General features: G+C 39.0%; 1 protein-coding gene across 2 annotated transcripts; it reads left to right on the top strand.

Annotated features, from left to right (window-relative positions):
• Positions 1-2,520: 2,520 nt before the first annotated feature.
• LOC108045476 (transcription factor che-1) lies at positions 2,521-15,114 on the top strand. 2 transcript variants are annotated; one of them, XM_017124808.2, is made up of 6 exons: positions 2,521-2,607; positions 3,065-4,094; positions 11,118-11,225; positions 12,559-13,295; positions 13,746-13,842; positions 13,907-15,114. In XM_017124808.2, exons 2-6 carry the CDS (start codon positions 3,890-3,892, stop codon positions 14,065-14,067), a joined length of 1,308 nt encoding a protein of 435 aa, XP_016980297.1. In that variant the 5' UTR covers positions 2,521-2,607; positions 3,065-3,889; the 3' UTR covers positions 14,068-15,114. The 2 variants fall into 2 exon arrangements, with proteins under 2 accessions (XP_016980297.1, XP_016980296.1); XM_017124807.2 differs by having other exon boundaries at positions 11,118-11,264.
• Positions 15,115-18,627: the final 3,513 nt, after the last annotated feature.

Here is an 18,627-nt window from a genome sequence, read left to right as displayed (position 1 = left end):
ACTTAATATTTTTTTGCAAAGCTGTGCCTATCCTTTTGAATTATCATAGATTAAATTCCCCTTCCAACGCCCAACATTTTGCCGTAAGCCTTTCAGCCCACTAAAAGCTCATGATAATTAATAAAATGAATAAACGCCATTAAGAAACGAATTTTTATTTTATCCTAAGCTCATTGAGAGATGGTCCTTGACATTTTCAATTATTGCGAGTGGCAATAGGGTTTATCTTGGCCACATAGGAAAGAGTTTTTGTGGCCTTAAGAAGGGTATTAGATGAAGATTTGAAGGAGTAGGGGATTTGCATGCTTATGATGGATGTGAGCGAGTGAGATGGGAATGGGGTCTTTGGAGGATGCTGAATGGGGAAACGAGTTACGCACAAACATACAGACATCATAACATTAACAAATGTATGTACATAGATACGTACATATGTACATACAATGTATCTGCAGGTACTTTCGGTTCATATGTATGTATGTGTGGCAATGTATCTAAATACTTGATATGCCGGTGATCGAGTTTTTGGAACATTATCCGATATTTTGCATATTCCCCCGACACTGGGCTTGAGCCATAATTCATAATTGGAAAATGTGCATATAAATTCTAGATAAACACATGTAACAGTTGCAATTGCTCGAAAATCAAGCTAAACAAAGCATTGCATTCAAAGGTTCAAGCGCGGCAGAAAGAGAGGGCGAGAAAGAGAGAGAGAGCGAGCGAGAGAGTGAGAGACGAATCAAGGAGAATGTGAGAGAACGTAAAAAAACTCCAACCCTCTTAATAAAACGAGTAGAAGACAAGACTGCAACAGGAAAAAACAAGAATGAGAAAGACATACAGACATGCACACACTGGCATTTATGCAAGTGCTCGTGTATGTGTGCATTAACACATAAAAATTAAATTGCAGTTGAAACGACTTGCAAGTGCCCTGCACATGATGTTTCAGATTCTTCTTAAATTTGCTCAATTTAGATAATTTAAGTTGAAGTAGAAGTGTAGCGAATGAAAAGCATTGTTTTGAGGTGTCCAATTTCGAATAAAAATTTTAATTTTCAAGAAAAATTCTATCAATAAAACTGAATTTTTCAATTATAGAGTATTTGAGTCTTCCAGTAAAAAATTAAAAAAATTAAACTGATACATTATAATTAGTTTATTTTATAGTTTATTTTATTAACATTATTGATATATAATCTTTATCTATGCATGTGTGCGTGTGTTATAATTATCATTCCCCAAAATCGGTTGGAGAACATCAAGTTTAAGATCAATGTTTCGAAAATGGGTCGAAAATCTTAGGGGGCGTTCTTTTACCGATCTCGAACCCTTTGCTATGGGTCTGGAAAACATGAAAACACTTGCAAACCAAAGGGGGGAGAACAGAAGCAGAGGCAGAATCAGAATCAGAAACAGAACTTGTCGTAATGCAGCTGAGCCACGGCCTGCTTTCTTTTGCTGGACTCACTTTCATTAATACAACATACAGCAGAATTGAATGCAACGAGAGCAATGTGCCCGAGAACGCTCTCGCTCTCTCCGTCTCTCCCTCTCCTTACCTTCTCCGTGGGCAAACAGATCCAGATACATGCACACAAGCATATAACCAAACATAGATACTTGAAAACACACCGTACATACGCCAGCACATACGGACATTCACATGTAAACGTATAAGTGCACAGCAATACCACACAACCCCAAAAAGTTGGAAAACCAAATAAAAATACAAGGCGCATTGTGTGTGCGTTTTCTTGTGGACAGTCAGCACCGATCCGTCCATACACTACTTGCAAATTAATGGGGCATATTGGGACTATTCTTAGCATTTTACAAAATCAATATTGAACTTATAATAGTTTTCAATTATATGTATCAATTGTAAATATGTTATCTCAAGTTCTCCAATTTTTTTGAAATCTCTGGAAATAATTTGTGAGTGAAAACACAACACAAATTTTGTAGGGTAATTTATTTTACTTATAAAAATGTATGATCGCTCCTGAATTTTACCATAATTAAATAGTACAGGACGCCCAAAAATGATCTAGAATTAACATTTTACATTGATTTGATTTCTTACCATTAAAAAAGTGCAATCTTTATGGCCTTTTTGGTTTGTGATTAATACCAAATCCACATATTCGAAAAGTCATCCTGCTTGGCGTTGTCATTTTATTTGTTGTTGCCTCGACGGCGGTCACAAAAAGTAGCTCATCTCTCGCTGGAAACCAGTTTTTATGCTTTGCTCCCAACCGGTTTTCATCCTGATAACTTACAGCGAATTTCGTGTCTCGCTGCGTGTCTGGCTGTGAGGCTCGGCCTCAGTTCCAGCATAAATTGCACTTCGCCTGCACGGATCGCGCATAAACGTTCTGCCCAGCAATCTGGCCAAGTGACCAAGCCAATCTAGGGAGCAGGCAGCAGGGGCCTGGGGCCAGTGTCATATGCCCGGCGCTCGGTGCAGCGAAATGTAAGGAACGTACAACGTACAAATAAACGCGCATTTTCCAGAGAAGTAGAAAAACTTCCACCCTCAAAGCGGCACACAGGCGCACATACAGACAATCGTACAAACACACAGCGAACTAATACAAACATGTAAGAATGCTGCAGTCGTGCAGTTGGATGGTATGCGACCAGTTGCTACCCAGTAAATGAAGGGTATCAGGCTATCACTCTTAATTCGATCTGTCGAATAATCTTATTATCTGAAACCAATTAATGTAAATGAATTACAATATTAATGGTAAAAAGCTTAAAAAAAGAAAAAATAGACTCACTAAGATCGCACATCCTTTAGATACATATGTAGACATAAAAAAGAGTACTATTTATAAATTGAAATTACATCTTTCATTATTTTTTTATTTTAAATTTATTTTTAAAACGTTTCTTACCAACATTTTAGATGTTTTACTTGGAAGAGCTTTGTTAACTACTTGCACTCAACTTTTTACCTTTTATTTCATAATGTAAAAGATTTTTTATTGAGATATATGTATACAAATTTAAGATGTTATCTGATCTGATATGATAAACAACTTACTTACTACAGGTTAAACTAAACAGGAGAGACAGTAAAAAGTGAGAATAGTGTTAACCCCCGGACAAACTATAAACTATAAACCTTAAAAAAAGTGAAGAGAGGGGGTGTCGTGGCCTCCCAACCGATATACCCTGCACTGCCCCTGGGCACTGTCACTGTCATTTGCGTCGCAGCGCTGCCGCTGTCCGCGTCCGCGTCGCTTTGCCTGGCCCAGTGTTTCCGCTTTCTTTCGCCTCGTTGTAATGTTACTTTTAGTTTGATGTCGGAGCCTCGACGAGCCGGTCGTAAGCGAAATCGTAAGCGAGACTTTAGTGCGATTCCGCTCCGTTCCGCCGGGGTGTGTGTGCGTGTTTGTGTTGCGAGTTTAGTTCGAGAATCATCAGAATCCAGCGGCGAGAATCGAGAATCGAAACCGAAAGTGGTTCTCCGCGTGTGCGAGTGTGAGTGAGTGTGTTGTGTTTGGGCCCGCTTTTCTGCTTTTCTACCCCCGAAAAAGCAAAGCACAGCATAAAACTGTGCGCTCGTACGCGCGCCAGTGTGTGTGTGTGTTTATGGCGAGTGCTAGTGTGTGAGAGTGGCAAGGGAAAAAGGAGGCAAAGAAAAGAAAACCAACCCCCACCAGCGGCGGCGAAGAACAGGAAAACAACAACAGAAAGCACACCACCAGTACCATCACCACCACCCACTCTTCGTCATCGTTTCGCGGTGTGCAGAAATACAAAAAAACGATCGAGTATAGTGCTAAAACCGACTTTGAGGATTATCTTTCCAAACAAAAAAGGGCCCCTCGAGGCCCTCCAGTAACAGCCGCAACCCCCCGATCCCGATCCTGACATGATGAACTTCTCCGCGTTCGGCGGCCCCTTCTCCGGCATCCACCAGTTTGCCGCTAAATTCGACGCCCAGACGCCCGGCGCCTTCGGCACGCCCCCCTCGGCCGCGGCGAATGCAGCAGCCGCAGCGGCAGCGGCCGGCACCGATAACCATGTGCAGCGCTATCAGACCAATGGCAATCACTTTAATCAGAATGTGCCCAACGGTAAGTGCATCTGCCATAGACAATACACCATAGACTACATACAGCACCACACCATCTCGACCACATGCACAAACATGCACATGCATGCACATGTGTCTGTATAACATAATCACTAAAAATTTATTTTATTTTTATCGATTTATTTTCGCCCGCTGCGGGCAGCGACGCCGGCGTCATAGCGTCAGGGGGTATACACTCTCACTCAAGCAGCGACAGAGGCAGAGGCGGTGGCAGAGGCAGCGGCTGAGGGGGTCGGGCTGTGCCCCGCCTAATGCCCTACACAGGATTCTTGTTTTGGGGAAAAACGCACTATTTTGATGGTTATATTACTGGCCTTGTCAACCTTTGTTTTCTAAACACTTAATTTTAGCTTGAAAAGTAAATATTCTGGCGAAGATTTATAAACGTAAACAAACCCTATAGTTTTTTACTTCTTCATCTGCCTCTCCTATTTGTAAATAAAATAGATGGAGCTAAAGTATTACTGAAAAAACACCTAGCTAAATAATAATTCGTCTTATAGAGTAAATACAGGTACATCCTCAAGATAATCTTTGTAAAAAAAAAAACAGTTATATTTCTTCCTAAACAACTTAAAACATTTTTATGAGATCAGCAAGGGGTTTGTTGATATACCCATGTTTGATTGTCCAATTGCTTTATATAGAGCATCTGCCAAACACCTAACCAATGTTTATGACATTAATTAAAGCAGGAAATCAATAAAACTTCGTTCGAAAACCAAAAAATCGATTATGTTTACTTGAAGAGTAAGCAAAAATAACCATGCACATACTAGAAGTAACCCAAAGCTGTTAATTATACACAAGCATTTAATCAGCAGTGTAGTATCGCCTCTTAAATGTAACAAACAATGCATTTTTCTATTTGTCATTTTTGTTATTACAAATAAAAATCTAGTATATTTAGAATTCTTAAAAGCTAACAGCTTTTTTTCTGGCTCCTATTAATAATCATATATTTTAGTGTTTAATATTTGGGATAAAAACGAAATTTTCGATTTTCTCATATAACCGACCACTTGAAACTTGACAATACTTTCCATGAATTGCTAGCGAAAGGTGGCTTCCATCTGGATCTACTTACTGGCATTCGCATAAAGACATGTGTGAGCGTAAGCGGGTTTTCCACCCCCATCCATGATATTCTCGCTTTCTGGCCAGCGAAGACGTCTTCTTCAGGCAATTTGTAAACCGCACTACAATTTTTTGGGGGTTGGTGGTTGGCGGGGTGGAGCGACTTAGTACGAGTACGAGTATACCCTGTCATCAAAGCTGAATTTAACGATTTTTTCGTAGTTGTTTTTGTTTTGCGCTCTTTTTTATACGAGTATATTCCGCTCTATGTTTTGAGTCATTACCACCCACCCCCAAGTGGGTGCAATTGTGTGTGTGTGCAAGTGAGCCATGGCTGTTGTTGTTTTGCGTGGCTTGAAAATGCAATGAACTCAAATAACTTTTGAATTTGCTGCATTTCACTTTGTTTTTTTTGTAGGGGTGGGTTTCGCTGCTCTCTTCAGCTACTTAAGCACATACATAGAAATACAATTAAATACATATATGTGTGTGAGTGTGCGCTGAGTGAGTGTGTGTGTGAGTTTACAACCCCCAACCCCCAAGAGCCTGCCTTTGCCTTTTTAATTGCACTGACTTCCTGCCAAGTTGCAACTTTTTTTTAGTGGCAGGGTGTGACCGGTCCCACCCCCGATATATATAATACATAACCCCTATACTTACCCCTAACCGCAGGCTCCTTCTTCTTATCAATTCTAATTAGTTGCATTTGCTTGCATAATTAGATTCCCAGGGCAACCCCCAAACCTTTGAATTGCATTTCATAATTTATTTTTGCCCTGGCAACTGCACAGATATTTTCCACTTGCATTTATTGGAAAGTGGAGAACCAAGCCCAGACCCAAACTCCTCTCCATTGGCTAGGTTCATTGATCCCAGCTTTGGAGCTACGCATTATATTTCCAGTTTAGCGTTTTATATTTTTTACCTGCTATAACAGGAAAATGCGTTGGCCAGTGTGTGTGTTTTATCTCTCCCAACACATACATACGATTGGATGTAATCTATGGGTCTGGGTATTCGGTGGACTGTGTGCGGCTGATCCCAGCCAGGTAAAATGTCCCACGTACTCGAGCTACTGCATTCTCCTGGTTTTCTCGCTTATTAGCTGCATTATCGCTGCCCTGCGACTCTGTGACCTGCTCGAGGTTTATCTTTCGATACCTACCCGATAATTTGCTCTGTCGGTTTGCTTGTATAAATCATTATTGGGTTACCAGGAAATATGCAGCAGTAGGTGTAGATATCGCTGGACCCTCAATGTTGCCCTCGGGGTATGGGTTTTAAAATGTAAACAGATCAATACCTGGATAATATTGAGGAAATGGTTACAAGGAGTTCAGATGTTGGAAAAACCGGAACAGCACATAATTAACAAGCAGAAATAAAAATGATTTGAAAATATATCCAAATGAAAGACGTTCCATGAGTACCAACTAACTACAAATGTTCGTTTGTTCTACACTTTTATAATTTTAAGCTATGGTTTAACGTAGATTTTAAAAATTTATGCAAACAAGCTTTCAAGATGAATTTTCATATCTAAAAGGCTCATGTTCCTAGGTTGTTTACCCATTGGTTTAATGTATTTAAAAAATAAATTCTAAAAGTTGATCGAAAACAAATAAAAATAAATTGATTTCTAAAAACTATTTTTCTGTATATGAACATTTAAATAACTAAATCCCATTTTACTGGAAACCACCTTTAGTTCTGCTTTTGCATTTTTATTTTGTATTGTGTATATGTAATACAAATTTATAAATATTATGCGATTAAGAAATTTTAGTATTTTATAGGTATCATTTCTCCAATTTGCTGTATTATTTAATATACATTTAACATTTAATTGCATGCCTTTAACCCTTCAGCCTGTAATATTATGAGTTTCAGCGGACACCGGGTATCTTGTTGTCGAGGACACACTCCTCTGCCCTTTATTAACGTCCCCCTAATGTTCAGCAGACACCCCAGCCGTAAACCATTTGCATTTTTTATGTACATATGAACGTACTTATGTACCTATGTGCACAACACATAGATGTATGTGCTTCATGGGTGTGAATAACTGGTTACACCCCCAAATCGTTGCCTGGATGTATGCAACACTAAAAAAGTGCGCATGATAAAGCAATTACGATGGGCACACAAACCCCAACCCCCAAAAGCAAGCCCTTTCATTTAAATGGGTATAGATAAATAAATATTAGCCGTCATTGATTATTTATTTCATTGTTTCCCCCATTGACTTTAAGGCTTAAAGCGGCCGTTGAGCTTCCGAGTTTTTCTTTTTCATCCTTCTGGCGCTGATGACTTAAACTCTGCCGATGGCGCCGTTGGCTTTGTACCCCTCTCTTTTGCCTAATTTCTCTCTCGTATAACTACACTGACAAAAATGAGACTTTTGTGCCTATATTCGTTTCTCAAACATTCTGTAACATTTTGCCATTAAGAAAATGTCTACCGTTAATATATAGTTTTATGTTATTTACTTTGATCGATCACTCAATTATATAAAATTGTGTTGTCTACTTAGTTCGAATGGTTGAAATTTGCCTTGCTTAAAGTGCTTTTTAAATTGTTTATTACCCACCAAATACAGAGATTTGATGTATCCAATAAACATAAATAACTATTACTTTGATTTATTTTGTCAAATAAGGATAAGTCAAATTTCAATGATTTATTTTATTAATCTAAATGAAACGAAAATTTGTTTAGATGTAAAACTTCTCTCACCCTTTAAACTTCCCACCCCCACTCTCTTTTCCACTCACTCTCATACTTGGGGTCAAGTTTCGCCCAACTCCGTTAGGGGTTGCAGTTTTCCCAACTACGCCACGCTCTCTCACTCTCTGACACTCTCTCCCTCTCCTGCGCGGGCGCTCTCACCGCTTTCACTGCCTCTCCCTCTCACACGCACACAGAGCCGAGCGACACACATAGACATGGACAGGAACAGATAAACGCCATGTTTTTCAAATCGCTGCCAGGCGCATTCCTTTCCATTTTGTTCCACTTTGCTGAACGAACGATCCGCCCAGAACCCCACTTTGCTCTCTCACTCTCCGCCACTCTCTCCGTAACTCTCTCCACTCTCTACGCTCTCTCACTCTCGTTTGGCCGTGTTTCCGACTTCACCGACTTTGACTCGCTACTCCGGCTCCGATTCCGGCGATATATTCGTCTCCTCCACGCCGTACGTTGTTTTCCCTGTCGTTGTCGTCATCCCGTTCATGGGAAAGTGAAGTGAAAAGTGAAATGCCACGAATGCCGGTTGCCATCCACGCACACCACCCGCCTTTGTTGTTGCCATGGCTCCGTATTTTTGGCCATTTCGGCCGATTTTTCCGGCTGCCTTTGAACCCTTTCTATGATTACCGATTAATTTTCAATTATTCATGAGATGCAAAAGGGGGTTTTCAGATGGTGATGCTTTAACAAATCCACTAAAACCAATTTAATTTGTATAGTTTTATTAATTTAATTATGATTTCCAAAAATATAAATTTTTATTAACGATTTTATTTGTATTTTAAGTACACTCAAATTCCCAAGACTTTTAAGTCATAACTCAGCGACTATTTTTAAAATCATGAATTTCATTCTAATCAATTTTCTTAAATATTTAAAATTCAAAAAAAATTTTAAAAATCCAGCATTTCTTGGTTGTAATATTTTATAAGGCATGTCAGTTTACATAGAAAAAGGGATGACACAAAAGATATAGCCTACTTTTGCTACAATCTGACTCAAGCGTATCTGCAGCTTTATGTCATATTTATTGACGTTATGTGTACAAAATATTTGCATTAATAAGCAAAAACCAAAAAAAAGCTCAATTTTTTATTGGTTGGCTTTAATTTGTTTATACATTTACGCATAATCATTTACATAAGCATATGTTTTCAATTTAAATCAGTCATGCTTCAACGAATTTATTAAAGTACCATTTTAGGAAGCTTTTCTACCACAAAAAGGTTAAGGCCTATGCGAAAAAATTAAAGCATTTGAAAATATGTTAAGTTGTGGCCAAGGTCGAATGGTAATTTATACAGCGACTAAGACTAACACAGACCACACGCACCGGGACACATAAATTTCACCACGTCAACCAAAAAGAAACGAAGAAAAAAAACTCTTACTCTATTTTTTTTTGAATAATATAAAAAAATATAAAGTACAGCTTCCTGAATCCTTCCATTCGAAAATCGGGCCATGTATTTTCTCAAGGAAGCAGGAGCATTCTGAAAAAAACAGGCAATTGGCAACAGCCCGAGAATGTTATTTATAAAACTGAGCACCCGGCTAAGAAAACACCAAGAAGCAGGGAAAATTCAAGGGTATGGAAGGGGGATCGGGAAATCTGGGGGAAAAGTGCACACCCGCCGAAAAGGCCCGAAAAAGTGGGGAACGCTTTTCCTATGGCATACATTCGGGCGTGTGCGCGGCCGGCATTTTCAGTTTCAGTTTTAATTTCCTTTTTCCTATGTATGCGTTGTCGGGTCCCGAAAACACGTGTGTGCCTCTGTGTGTGCTTGTGAGTTTGTGTGTGTGAAAATTTGGCCTTGGCAGACGGCAGCGTGTGGGCAAGGGGCGGGGATGGGCGGTTGGGGGGGCGACGACAGCCAGCAGACAACAACAGTTCGTAGGCACACGCACGTTCGGCGAGTAGGAACAACGTGGTTAACTTTACGGTGCCGATACATATTTATGGGCCTTAGGGTGGAACTTTTATGTTCTAAATTATAACTATTTAACACAAATAATTTGATATTGCCAAACGGCCTGGACAACACTTATTGCATACCGCAAACCATTTAATTTTTTTTAAATTCATATGATAAATAAAAAATATTTATTTAATTTTATCAATGGGTTTTAAATAAAATTAATTGACTACATATATTACATGGGTATTTGAATCATACTGATTTGTTTATAATTGATTTGAACTACTTTTCATTTCCTTTTGTAAAAGTCCTTTAAATATGAAATATTTTGGGTTTTTTTATTTTAAAAAAAACAACGTTTTTTAAATAATATCTTAAAATATACAAATTTATCGATACAAAATCTTTTATTTGGTTTTTACAAATACGTTCTTTTATTAATAAACCCTTTTTACGTTTCGGTCATTTATTATATAAGAAAGACTAGATACAAATTTAATGTTTATAGTCATACAGTAAATGCATAAATTAGTTTCGATAGCGATAAATAGATTAAACACTTTGATAAGTAGTGTTAAAAACTACGCCAACACTGCGTATGTGTAATAGCCTGCGTATGAGTGATAATCTTCAGCAGACATTAAATCCAATTTCTGTTAACTTGCTTATATCGGTATTTGGGGTTCACACACAACCAAAGTCCGCCCCAATATTTGTACATGCAGAAAATGTTGCTACGTACACACAAGCACAGCGTTACTGGCCCTAGATACAGACGTATATATATATATATCTATTCAGTTGTATATATACATATATAGTAGGTACATATGTCGTGCCATAGCGTCGTTACTTTGTCGGCCGTGTGTTGTTTTTGTGCCGGCACCCGATCTTTATTCGGCTCGCCAGCTGAGCCATGGGATTCGATTCGGAGCCGGCCGGAGACATTGGCCGGAACGAGGAGCCGGAGCCGCCAAATCGGGAAACTCCGGCCAGGCCAGGCCCAGTCGCTTGTAGTTAGTCGGCCAGAGTGCGTTGTGCGAGAGCGGCGGCCGAATTGTGTTGAAAGCGAATTAATTCGCAGTGAAAAAGCTAATCCTAAGTCAAAAACTATATATAATATATATATACACAATTTATACCAAAGGCTGTGCTCACGATGTGTAAATGTCTAAAACTCTTTTATCCCTAAGTCCACACTTTCCCCCACACCACATCTAAGCCTAGATTAATTTAAAAAGTTTCTCTCTTTTCAGTTTCGGCTGCCAACAACATGCAATATGGCCAGAATATATCCATACCGTACTCACAGCCGCAGGGTGATCTGAATTTTCTAAATGCAGCCGCTGCGGCCGATCATAAGGGTAAAATCCATCCAAAAATCGAACGTGACCGGGAAGAAGGTGAGTCGCCGACCCGCAAGTAGGGGACTGAGTGGGCGAATAGTGGGTAGCGGGTGGTGGATGGTGGGTGGTTCCGTGGCTGGGGCGGGCGGCTAGAAAGTGGGAAGCTCGGGGAAGCTGAGCTGTATGTACAGCGCTCTCGGTTTGGTTGGTATATGTGTATTTCAAGGACGCAGTCATCACTCGTCGTGCGTCTCCCTTCGGCTTCGTTATTTATAAATGTTTTTGGGCCTGTCTGCTGTCCCCCATGCTGGTATGGGTGGGTCGGGTGCTATAATGGCACCATAGCATACTTTTTCATCCAGTTTTACGCCGAGCCACCTTAAACAAGTGGATGTTGCTTTTCTCATCCTGATTACGCACGCTGCAAAGGAGAAAAGTTTTCACCGCTAAAACGAGTGGGTGGGGGCAATGTGTCCTTGGCAGTAAATGGTTACTATCCTGGGATTTTTGAGAATAGACAGCCCTTTCCGGTCACAAAGTTTCGAGATATTTTATACGTATATTTGTTAGGTTTGGCTGCTCCGGTAATTATTAATTATATTAAAACAATTTCCATAACATTAACTTAATTAAATGAAATAAATGAATTTGCCTTCAAAAGCAAATGCTTGGTTAGTGATTTTTTAATAGTGATTAAATAGTCTGTAAAACGTATAAGAATATAAAAGATACAAAATTATATGAAGGAAATATGATAATCTTACAATCAAATTATAACCCATTTTTTGTGTTGTGAAAACTACTATCCATCTGCCGGAGCAGACCTTTAAAAAGGTGTTACTAACCAGACGTACACACATATACACATGTATGTAGGGCAGCTGACACGCCCCCAAATTGTGTCGGATAATTTTTTTCACTTGCCCTCTCGAGGCAGAAAAGAATTATGCAAAAGACAGTAGACATAGCTAAGATTTTCTTTTGATTTAAAGTCTTTAAGTCATATATTCAAATCTACTATTCAAGAACAAAATGCAAAAACAATTATGAATGTATTGTTATGTTAGATTATATGCTCTATCTGAGATTTACAATAACTTGTTAAGAGAAATTCTTTAAATTTTAATTTTAAGGGCGATATTTAAGTACCAATATGAGCAGGCCATTAGATACTTTAAAAATAAATCCTGAGATTTAAAAACATTTAAATGAAACTTTAAGCTTACACTTAAAATACTTAGTTGTATATCAATTAGAGCTATAGGCCATTATGAAATTGTTTTTAAATCTCTGCGTAAGTCCAATTATTTTTCGAACTACAATTTGTATGTATTCTTTTCCCTATCCATAGTTCTCAACCAGCAGATCCTGCAGAATGTGAACCAATCCTGGCAGACGCTCGCCAACACGGCCAACACGGTGGACTACTCGTCGCACCTGCTCTCCGCCACACTGCCCATCTCCATACAGCACTTCCTCAAGTACTCGGAGACCATTAAGAAGGAGTCCACCGGGGATGTCCTCAAGAATGGCACCAATCTGGCCAGCCTGGCGCTGGGGGGCGTGGCCCTGACGCCCAGCAACAATGGGGCGAACGGCGGCCACCACAACGGACTGGTGGGCATGGACCACGGCGGTCACATGACCAACATGACGGACGCCAACGGAGCGGCGCTAACGAACGGCGGCGCCAGCAATGGGGTGAACGGAAACGCCAACGGGGCGGTAACCAATGGTGGCGCAGGCGCTGTGTCCAGTTCCGGATCCGTGGGCACCACGAACGCCAGCGGCGGCACGGGCACGGCCACCGGCAAGAAGACCAAAAAGAAGAAACCACCAAAGGAGAAGAAGCCACGCCCCAAGCCCGGCGAGATCCGCGAGACGAAGGCGCTGGACGGCTCGACGCTCTACTGCTGCCCGGAGTGCCAGATGGCCTATCCGGACCGCAGCCTCATCGAGCAGCACGTCATCTCGCACGCCGTGGAGCGGCGCTTCGTCTGCGACATCTGCAATGCGGCGCTGAAGAGGAAGGACCACCTGACCAGGCACAAGCTATCCCACATACCGGACAGGCCGCACGTTTGCAATGTGAGTGCAGCAGCAAGCAGACTAGAGATCTCCACGAATTTAATTGTTTATAAAATTATCTCAATTAGATCGAGATTTTGTTATCAATATTTTCATTAATTAACACCAATTTGATATTGATTTCATGGTAAATCAATTGGCATCTCTATCTGTTTAAACCATTTTTCTTTGTATTTGTACTTACACATTTTACGATTAATGATGAAAGTGTCGTCAAAACAGATAAACCATGATAAACTTGCAAAACTTGTTAAAAGAATGGTTTTAAAAAATGTCTTTAAAAATATTTGTTTTTGTAGAACAATTAAAACTATAATTGAGTTAAGCTTAATATTACCGATGGGTGTACCTTACCCAATCATAAAAAACAAGTTATTAAAACTGGAGTTAGCAAATAAATAGGGCGATTTTCAGTTGAATTTGTTATAAACTACGAATTTATCTCAACAGATCTGCATGAAGTCCTTCAAGCGCAAGGAGCAGCTTACTCTGCACATTGTCATCCATTCCGGCGAGAAGAAGCACGTGTGCATTGAGTGTGGAAAAGGTTAGTAGCCCGTGATTAAATCCCTGTTAGCTCCTTGTTAACCGATTACTGTTCTAATCCGCAGGTTTCTATCGCAAGGATCACTTGCGCAAGCACACACGCTCCCACATCGCCCGACGGGTCAAGTCGGAGGTGTCGGCGCAAATTGTGAACGGATCCGCCGGAGGTGGCGGCGGTGGTGGCGGCGGCAACAGTGCGCAGAGCAACGCGCTGCACGGCTCCTGAGGATCGTACAAGGACTTCTGGTAAACTCCCAGACGAATTTCAAGCCATAAGGGGCGGCTGGACTGCTGGCGGCGGTGGGCGGGGATCCGTATACGGATCGGACTGCCTGTGGCCGGGAGCAGTCGAGCTGCCTTTGAAATTCGCTGGGAGCTTACTGGGGGTCCTGCTGAGCGTCACCCAACTCCAATTACAATAACCCTCAATAAACACGAGTTATACTTACTGGATGCAAGTATTAGTACGATTTTGTTCACGACACTTTCAGTTCTTTAGCTTTAGTTCTTTCAGTTGAGATTTTCGCACAAACAGTCAAGCAAAGTATAGCAATCGAAATGTACAAATCAGCAGAATGACAGATTTAAATTCGAGTTTAGTATGCGCATATGTTAAGGGAAGATAACGCCGCTTGAACGTCGCTTTCGTTTATTTTTGGGGATCTGTGATCTGTAGTCGCTGCATAAACAAAAAAGCAAACGAGACGATCGTAGGCGGTCGAAAGCTGTTCTAAGAATAAGTTAATATGCCTGCAACCGATTTACTATATATGTGTGCAATTTATAATCCTTTTGATTTGCCTTTTTGTTGCCATCACGGCGCTTTTGTTCACTACATTAAATGATAAATGTGTTTCCCCTGAGACCTCAGGGGAGATTCTTATTGAATTGTGCACATTTTAAGGAAGTAAGAAGCTCTACAAGCGAAATTTGTACTTCTAGTCTTGTATTTTATTTTACCGATAGGCATAGAGGGAAACCCGAATCGAGGTCATGTAATCTTAAGCTTTTAAACTTGAATGTTCAAAGGAAAACCTTCGACGCGAGTCACACCAAACACTAGACAGAAAGCCGCAATACGAACTTGCATCTTGGCATGCCCAACTTCCAACCATCGTCATTGCTTGCAACTGCAATAACCAACAGTACACCTATATCCAGCTTACCAATCAATACCGATAATGATAACTGATAACCACAAATAGCGTTAAGAGCCACATATACAGCAGCAAAAGCCACAGGATCACAGATAGCACGGGTCAACAATCGAAGAGAACCGCTAAACATTAACATGCATTGCATATGCAACAGCAACAATAACCGGAAACACAACTGTATAAAAGGATATTTTTTTATATAAATACAAAAGAGAGAGCATATGAAAACCGAATAGGAATAAAGGCATAAAACAATAACCGAAATAAAGTGCAAACACTTCGAGCAAGTGACAACGTAATTTACTGTTCAAATACAAAGCATTTTGAGATTAACGATAAAGTAAACGATTAAACAGATCCAAAAAGCATACATAGCAATGCAGCATATTGCAACCACTTGTATAGTTATACGAAGCTTCAAACTAAATACGCTAACCCTCAGATACATATAGAAATACGGATGCAGAATCAGAATCAGAATCAGATACTGTAAAGCGAACACTGAACAACTTGTTTGTTTCTTTCCTTGTTTGTTTCGATCACTTAATTCGCAAATGGCCCACTGAGCTCGAACTTAAGTCTCTTTTTGATTCCTAATCAAATGGGAATGGATATTAGTTTCACATTCCAAAGTAAGGCACATTTTAATGCTCTAAGACCCCATTCATCTATTAATTACCTCTGGTTCTAGGCAAAACACTAAAAATGTGAACTTTTACCAATTAAAATACCGAATACATGTTTTTTATAGCGCAACTTCTAAAGAGTTTGAGCCAGAGCGACATTTCCATGAATTTTTCACATTCTAAACTATTTTTTTCCGGCACATCATCTCTCACAAAAATGTACTTAATCAGAATAGTAACCTCTCGGATTGGTGCCGAAAACTTGTGTATTTCTTCGATTCGGTGCCAGCCAGTTCGGATTTACAGTAGTTTACAGTGCGGAACGTAATTGAAACACTTGCAGTGAAGTACAAATATTTTAACTACACACCTACAAGAGATGAAGCACCCACGACACAAGATCTAATTACATATAGAAAAGTAAACCGCGGAGATGAATTAGCCAAAAAGTAATGGAAAATGAAACAAAACTAAGCAAATCTAAATACAGTTACTACGCTAGAGGGTAGCATATTATTAATGCGTTTTGTTGGCCCGAAAGGAAGTGGGCTGGCAACCCAAAAGACAATTTGTAAACAATAACGTGACAACTTATAAATAATTAAGCAACCTTCATAGCAAACAAGGAGTTATTATTTTGCCATCGATTTTCTTGGTCTCTTTCTCTCTCTTGACACACTAAATCGAATAAGAAAATATAAAACAATAAGTTTATAAAGAAAAAGTTGCAATAAATGACAAACAAATGAAATTAAATCACTCAGGGATAAAGCCTCCAAAAGAAAAACATAAAATAAAAATGCAATATTTTAAACGAAGCAAAATGAAAAAAAAAGAAAAAAGGAAACAAAAGAAAACAAAAATTTAATCTAAAGAGAAAGTACATTTTAAAGTTAAAAATATTTTAGTATAATACGAGAAGGACAAAATAAAAAGTTTTAGAAATTTGCACAAATTTTGGCATTTTATAAACGCAATACGAACCATCAACAAATAATGCATAAAAAAAAAACGAACAAACAAATGACGAAATAGAAACATATTTTTCACACAAATTCATTGGCTTATCGAAGGTATAAAATCGACAATTACTGGATAGATCACCACAGAGCCGAACAAATGACTTAATAGACAGACGGTCCGTGCAACTTTTAGTGCATTTAAATAAATTATAAACGGCAAAAGAATAAGAAAAACACAAGCAGTTAATATTTACAGGAGCTAAATAAGTAATGCGAGGTTATGCGGCCAAAGATGAAGTTAAATTGTAGTTAGAGGTGGATGGAATAATGGGAGGAAGGCATTTAAAGCCAGGATCAGATGGGATCAGACGGGCGCGTAACAATACACCTTTTATATTAAACCAGTTAATGCCACAACCAATTTGAAACTGTACGTATTGAATTTATGTTTAGTGTCTGCAGCATGCGGGGGATGTGAAGGAAAGATCGACGGGCGAAGAGCTAAATACATTTAAGGGTTAGATTTTCTGCGAAAGGACTGAAGTTAAGGCAACGTAGCGTTTAAATGCAAAATTGAATTGAAAGAAACCGAGTGTTATGGATAATGGAGCGTGCGCGAATGCGATTGGTGACGAAAATTACTTGTTTAAGGCTGGACTTATGTAATTTCGAGCAAAAAACGATAGTAGCAAAACAAAACATGTAAAATGCAGATACAATATTTTTATAATTAAAAGGTACCCCAACCCCAACACCCCCTGATCTTAATATGTTTAATTCAACTGCAATTATCGTTAAAGACGTATTTACTGTTTGTGATCCAAATTCATTGATTAAACGTAAATTACACAAAGAAACAATTGTTGCATGGGCAAGGTTTGACGCAAAGTCCGGGTTTGCAAAGTACCCACAAGTACTCGATCCCCGGGTCTCTAAGACGAGGAAACCACGAGTCCAAAGCCAGGTTCTAAACTTGCAAGTGCGGCGTCAACGACTCGCAATACTTTGTGGACAAGCTAAACAATCGAAAATAGGCTTGCCCACAAAATATACCTTACAAGACCGAGTGTTAAGAGTACTTTTGGGCTCTCTGCGAACCCTTAGAAATAGAGCAGGAACAGTAAATTGTACTTAATTGAAAAAATGATATAATAAAACACCGCCACTTTGAAATATATTTACTTGAATCAAATAATATTAATGAGTATATATAACTTTGTACTTGAATAATATTTTATTTATATTTACCTTAAGTCAATAAAAATTCTAATAAATTATAATCACACAAAAAATGCATTTTTTCAACTGCCTTTTGGAGATCCTGCTGGTCGGTAAGGAAAGAGCAGTGTGATACACTGTAAAATCAGGGGTGGTGCTTCCAAAAAAATACTTGGCAAAAAACAAACATATTTGCTTTGTTAGCTTGCTGTGCAAACTTTGAATTAAAGTAGTTTAATTTTTTTTAATTTAAAAATTTAATTTCCATAATATTGTTGTGCAGATAAACAGTTTATTTTGAGAAAAAAGGTATGAGTAACTTTCCTGTTTACTATTTGCAAATAAACTTATTTTATTGAAATTTATTATTTAAAAGTTAAGGCTTTTTAAGGCACATTTATTAGAGATAGCGTACACACATACTTTAGTAATTTGAGGTTTTTGGCTAAATTTTTATGGTTCAAATTCAATTTTTAATAAAAATTACGTTTTTTAAATGTTTATGTTTAGCAAAACTTTAAATTCAAATTTTAAGAAAGCAACTAGAAATTAAACAAATTATAAGGTTTGTGAAGGGACAACCAAAAATAAAAGTGATTCAAAAGAACCGCCAAGTCATAATCAACAATGCCTTACTTTCACAGTCATGTAAATTACATCCGAATGTAGAGAAGGGATTTTACTTAGCGAATACACCATCCTAACCAGTAACTTAAGTGAACCATCGGACAGATGGTGAAAAATCCACCACTTTTAACGCATTCGCATGGTATTTTCGAATGACTGAAAAACAGCCCTCCTAAACGAGCACCTCCGGTAACAC

This window comes from Drosophila rhopaloa, unplaced genomic scaffold, assembly GCF_018152115.1.
Source record: "Drosophila rhopaloa isolate 14029-0021.01 unplaced genomic scaffold, ASM1815211v1 contig_178, whole genome shotgun sequence".
In the NCBI taxonomy this organism is placed as follows: Eukaryota; Metazoa; Arthropoda; class Insecta; order Diptera; family Drosophilidae; genus Drosophila; species Drosophila rhopaloa.
The sequence above is the reverse complement of the archived record's forward strand: the minus strand, read 5'-3'. Positions and strand labels throughout refer to the sequence as shown.

What these genes read in the sequence shown, in the direction of transcription:
- LOC108045476 (XM_017124807.2), top strand. Translation starts at nt 3,890, where the DNA reads ATGATGAACTTCTCCGCGTTCGGCGGCCCCTTCTCCGGCATCCACCAG. An exon ending in CGAACGTGACCGGGAAGAAG is followed by an intron (nt 11,265 to 12,558) that starts GTGAGTCGCCGA and finishes CCCTATCCATAG; the next exon opens with TTCTCAACCAGCAGATCCTG. An exon ending in ACAGGCCGCACGTTTGCAAT is followed by an intron (nt 13,296 to 13,745) that starts GTGAGTGCAGCA and finishes TTATCTCAACAG; the next exon opens with ATCTGCATGAAGTCCTTCAA.